Source organism: Carcharodon carcharias, chromosome 12 (assembly GCF_017639515.1).
Source record: "Carcharodon carcharias isolate sCarCar2 chromosome 12, sCarCar2.pri, whole genome shotgun sequence".
NCBI classification, from domain to species: Eukaryota; Metazoa; Chordata; class Chondrichthyes; order Lamniformes; family Lamnidae; genus Carcharodon; species Carcharodon carcharias.
In genome coordinates, this window is record NC_054478.1 from 99,928,498 (window position 1) to 99,934,497 (window position 6,000).

At 40.4% G+C, this 6,000-nt stretch overlaps 1 protein-coding gene across 2 annotated transcripts in view; it reads left to right on the forward strand.

Moving 5' to 3' along the window:
- Nucleotides 1-5,362, forward strand: part of myo1b (myosin IB) — a 290,431-nt gene extending 285,069 nt beyond the window's left edge. For both annotated transcript variants that reach the window (XM_041200715.1, XM_041200716.1), the window contains 2 exons: nucleotides 103-230; nucleotides 3,941-5,362. In XM_041200715.1, the coding sequence (XP_041056649.1) occupies nucleotides 103-230; nucleotides 3,941-4,064 (252 nt within the window). In that variant the 3' untranslated portion in view covers nucleotides 4,065-5,362. The remainder of the gene's footprint in view (nucleotides 1-102; nucleotides 231-3,940) is intronic.
- The last annotated feature ends 638 nt before the right edge of the window (nucleotides 5,363-6,000 follow it).

Genomic DNA, 6,000 nt, shown 5'->3' on the forward strand with positions numbered 1-6,000 from the left:
TTAATTGTCTACTATTGGTGCAGCTCAGGCCCAGCTAATGCTGAATTGCTATATCATGCACCACAGGCAAGAACACTAATTCCACCATTCTTTTTACTCCAGGGTTCCACAGCTGCTGCTAAAGGCGATTTCCTGTTCACCAGTGACCGCTTAATTGAGATTATTACCAAGCTTTATCGCACAATATTCTTCAAAACCAACCAGAAAATAAATGTTGAGATAAACAATGAGTAAGTCCTAATATTTTTTAAGGGGGGAAATAATATGAAAGTTATAAATCTGTTTAAAATGCTGAATGTGTACACAAGATGGCTGAAGATCTGTGGGTGGAAGGTTAACCCTTATGGTATGATTCTTGGTCAGAATGTGCGTTCAGTCCTGGACACACCTCAGGAAACAGGCTCTCGATCTCTGTTCAGCAGCACCGATTCCCTTTATCTCAAAGCTGTCTGCAGTTCCATTTTGTCCTTCACCTCATCTGGTGTTTTGACAAAAAACCTTTTTCCTTCCTTTGAGGAGACAAATGTCACAAGCTTCAACATCTCTTGGATACAAGTTTCCTCCACATCCTTCTCCCCTTCAGTTTCCTCTGATCCTGGCCCTTTCTTCCAATCTTCAGGGGAGGCGGTTGTGTAGCGGTATTGTCACTGGACTGGTAACCCAGGGTCATGCCATGGGGTCCTGTTTCAAATCCCATCATGGCAGTTGGTGACATTTGAATTCAGTTTAAAAAAAAAAATCTAGAATTAAAAGTCTAATGACCATGAAAGCATTGTTGATTCTCATTAAAAACCCATCTGGTTCACTAATGTCCTTTAGGGAAGGAAATATGCCGTCCTTACCTGGTCTGGTCTGCATGTGACTCCAGAATTTAAAAAAAAATCCTTGCTGTGTTTTCACAATTGCCTCCAAGTCTTTCTCTTTCTGACCCTGAACAGTCAATCCTCAGCAAAGACCTCAGCCCTATCCTCTTACACCCACTCCTCAATGAATTTCAGGCCTGGCATTGTTCTTCTGTCACCTTTAGTCTGCAGGGTCATCCCCTAGCACAGTGGGCTCTTTCTCCAGTCTTCAAAATCCTCTTTCCACCTGGACTCCTCCCTCTTAACCCCGCTAAATCTTTTCATTGAGAACTGCTGACATATATCAGCCATTTCAATTTCTCTGCTCCCCTCACTCTTCCTGTCTAATTTGTCTGCCTCTGAACTTGCAGCATTTTGTTGTCTCTGGCCCAACCTTAATATTCTCATTGAACCTGCTGACAGAGGTGGCATTGTTGTTGTTTGGTGAACCAATCTCAACCTAGTGAAGGCTGAAATGCAACACTCTGACACTTCCTCCTGCCTCCTCCTGGATCATGCTCCCATCACTGAACATCAATTCATCATTTCCAAGGCTGTTACTGACCTTATCTGCTTTAGAGACCTTCCCTCATTGTCTCTGAACCCAGAACAGCCTTCTTCTGCCTCCTTCCTGAGATCCACTAACAGGACTGCTCCGATAGATGCATCAGGACTGATTTCTTGATTCTTTTTTTTCCACTTTCATCTTCCATCACTTTAGCAGTTTCCTGGTCCTAACCATATCTTTTTCAACATGGACATACCTCCACTCCCACCAGGATAGTCAGAGTTCTCTGTTTCTTCTTTGAATGGAGACCCTGCCAGTCCCCATCCGCCACCACCTCTGCATCTGGCTGAACTTGTTCATTGAACAACTTCTCCTTTAACTCCACTCACTTCCTGCAAATAAAAGGTGTTGTTATGGGTCCCCATAAATTCGGGTACGTATCATCACATCCTGCTTCCTGTAAGGACTCCATTCCATTCTCTTAAATGGTCCACCAGTGTTTTGATGAATCAACCGTCCATACCAGTGCTTCCGATATGTCTTCCTTTTTCCTCATCCAAGAGTTATCCCCCACCATGTTTGATTGTGCCTTTGACAATGTCCATTCCATTCCTCATATTTCTGCTTTCGCACCTTCCCCTCTCTTGTAGAACCCTTGTCCTCACCTTCCGCCCCACCATCCTCCACATTCAACAGATCATTTCTGCCATCTCCAGCATGATGCCGCTACCAAACACATCTTCCCTGCCCTCCCCTTTCAGCAATTCGAAGGAACCGTTCACCACCCTGGTCCACTCTTCACCCTGTCCTGTTCCTATGGCACCTGCCCATGCAAGTGCAAATGTATCACCTGTCCTTTTACCTCCTCCCTTCTCAACTTCCAAGGCCCCAGATACTTTTTTGAAGTGAAACAATGATTTACTTGTACTTCATTCAATTTATACTGTAATATACTGTATTTGCTACTTGCAATCCAGTCTCCGACATTGAAGGAAGCAAACGCAGATTGGGTTATTGCTTTGCACGACAGCTATGTTCAACCTGCAAGTATGACCCCAAGCTTTTGGTCCACCTGCTGTTTTCATTCTGCCAGTCTGACCTCTTTGTCCTCGGCCTCCTATGCTGTTCCAATGAAACTGGACGTATATTCCAGGACCAGCGCACCATCTTTCTATTAGTCACTTTACAGACTTGCGGATTCAACCGAGTTCAACAATTTCAGATCATAACCTCTCAGCCAGTTTTTTTGGAATATAGGATAATTAAGTTAAATTGAATGCAAGTTGGAATGAGGCAAGTGGGGAAGTCATTTTATTAGGAATGCTTTAACATTTAATGTTCATTGTATTAGGAATGGTTTAATGTATCCAGCGAATAGAACAAATGTACTTACATTCTTTCACAACTAGGTTTATAGTCCCAGGATAAGCCTCAAGTGACCATTTTCAGCTGTTTATTTCCAGTTCACACGAGAATGTTATTTGAGTGGCAGCTGACTTGTTTCCCTTTTAAGACCATGTTTAGTTATTGACCTATTGATAATTCAGAATAGTGGAATATTTTAAGTAAATGGTTATGCAAAGACATATGCAAGTTTTGGGGAACTATAAATAGCATGGGTATCCTAAAGAAGGTGTCAGCTAGCCATTGAGAAAATATTGGAGTTATCTCAAAGCCTTTCTGTCCCTAAGAACCTAGGGCGGTGACCTCATCTCATGTTGCTCAGAATGCAACAGTGGCTCAGGGTGACTTGCTTTTTTTAATATCTTGACCTTCCCTTTAAGGGAGTGTCTGGCCCCTGATCTGTGTTCTCCCCCTCTTGGTATGGCCAAGCTTGCTTGCAGGAATCAGGAGGGTGAGCCCATATCCTACTCCATTTTCTAGGCACTGTATTTCATTGCTTCATTGGTCAAGAAATGGACTGTTCATTGCTTCACTGGTCAAGCAAATGGATTGCTAGTTCAGCCATCTTTCCGATTTCCTAAGCTGATCGAGCATACGTTAATTACTGTATATTTCATGGAGCACTGGACATTTCACTTTGTGCACTTGCTACACACAGTTGCTGACTGTTCACACCACTTTCCTTTTAAGTTTATAGATTTTCAGGCACATTGAGTTTCACATTAAATCTTGAAAAGATTGATGGATATGTAACCAAGATCAAGTTAACTAGTCACTGAGAGCAATACACGGACCATCATAGTTAATGTGGAGTGATGAATTCATTGTAATACTCACTTTGTTAATGCAGGATGAGGCATTGGGGCTTTCACTGGCAATTTCCCAACAAATGGGGATGTGCTGTAATTGCTTAATTGTAGCTTCACTCTTGTGAATTTACAATTATTGTTTCTATGATGATAGGAATGAAATTACTTTTTAAAAGAGTACAATGAGAGAGAGGCTATGCTTTTTGTACAGAGCATATGATACATTTGAAAAATGTGCATATCGCATCCAACTATTTGCACTGAAATAATGCTCCTGTTAGGATTTTGAATTAATACACCTGGTATTCAGCACGAGCCTGTCATCTCAAGTTTTTATTGGATGGTAATAAATGTTTTGACATATTTTATTTTTTTAGGTTTCTGGTTCAATTCAATCAGGATAAAGTCTGTGTGAAGTTTATTCAGGGAGCACAGAAAAATGGCAATCTCCCTGCATGCAAGAGGAAAAATAATCGTCTCCTGGAAGTCACAGTTCCTTAATCACTGCAATTGCCATCAATTCTGGGACAATTTCTAACTGCACATATGGTTATATATTCTTTCTGTTAAGTTTCTTCTCCTGAAGCTGTGACTGGCTGTTGGCAGCTGTGTAATATAACAGTGATGTCAATTTATTTTCTAATCCTAAGATTGGTTCTCAAATGGTTTTTTAAAAAAAAAACACCGCAGTGAGTTCCTTTCACAAATTACAGGGTGGTAGATCCCCTGGCATTTAATGTATCTGCTGTCCGATATAGCTTTGAACCTTATAGACCAGGAAGATTCCAGATTCAATCGCTCAGCTAGCAGGTCTCAGCTTGGGCCAGCTATAGAACACTACAGTTGGGCACATGGGATGGCTGACAAACTCTCACTGCCAATGGTTAATCACCAAATAGCCATTTGAGTGAGACATCACAGGCTTGAGCTTCTAAACCAGTGGAACTACCTGTGCATGAGTCAGCACCTTCAGGAGGAAGTTGGGGGGTGGGGTGGTTATTGGAGAAATTTCTGGGCAGGAAAGGATTAAAGGACTTTTAAGTGATCTTTGAAACAGATCATGTGGTTTTAACTAGATTCATGAACAGGGACCTAAGCTGGATGCCCCGGTTTGTGGAACATTATAATCCTGGCTTTCTGCAAGGCAGAAGCTGACGTAGATGGGAGAAAAAAAAAACTGATTTAAAAAACCAAATTAAGCAAACCACAGCATTGAGAAGCTGTGGGTGGTTATATTAATACATTGTAACTTTGCATATTAGAAGCTGTCTTTTGGTTATGGGGATCAACCTTTCAGAGATCGTACTATTGCTGAACTGTGTACAGGAATACTGCTTGTTTTGAATAGAAATTATGCATTGTACGTATTATACAACAAAAAAAACAGTTTTAAAGCATTTTGTAAAGGCTATTTATGTTGAATTTCTGGGAGAGTTCCTAGGTACAGGCAGCCTGTGTTGAAAGCTGTAATGCAGCTGACAGGCCAGTGTAATTCTTGCTAAATCACCTACAGTTTATAGAATTTACACGCCTCTAAAAATAGTAACAGAATGAATTGCAGTTCAATGGTTTTTCACTAAGAAATGTTTGAGGTAATGAGATGTAAATAGATTGAAGTTGGTATTGTGATCATAGTCTGATGTTTCATTGTGATGTAATGCTGTAATGTTATAATCGTATTTTTGTATTTAATATCTCTTTCAAGCTCACCATGCCTGGAGAATTTGTGTATCAGACAGCAGTCAAAACCAGAGTTAACAGAACTGATTTCTTAACCTTTTATAAATCTGTTAAATTCATTTATCTGTGGTGTTTTCTGTTGCATGTAGTAAAGTGTGAGTACCAAAAACCTCAATGTGTATGGGTTCAGTTAGTGACCTGATCACAAAGCTCTTGAGTAGTTAAATGAGGGGTGACTCATGAATCAGTATTTATTGAATTTGCTTTGTGAGTAATCGCGCATGTACATAAAACTAAAATGAATGATTGGGGTTTGATATAGTTACATATGCAGAACACAGTAGGACAATATTAAATGGCTTTGCCTTTGTGGGAAATAACATTTTTAAAATGGGGTTTTCTGCCATGCCTCTCTCAAAGAAGAGCTGATGACTTGTGCAGGTGAGGCAATGTTGCAATGCAATGTCATGAAGTAATTCTATTTTGCATGTATTTATCTATTTATTCCTAATGATTGTTCAGTGAATTTATTATTGGTGTTATTGAAAGATGATTTAGATAATTGTTGATGCTAGATTCTTGTCATTTTTCTGTCTCTCTACTAGTACAGGTAATAGCTACAGAAGCTTTTCATCCGCCCTGTAGTATCATGTCACTGAAACAATCTCCAGCAGATTCTGGTACCTCCAATTTTCCTTGGCTGCAGTTTCAGTAGGGAAGTGTTCAGAGCTTAGAATGCAATGCAGCAGAGTTCTCA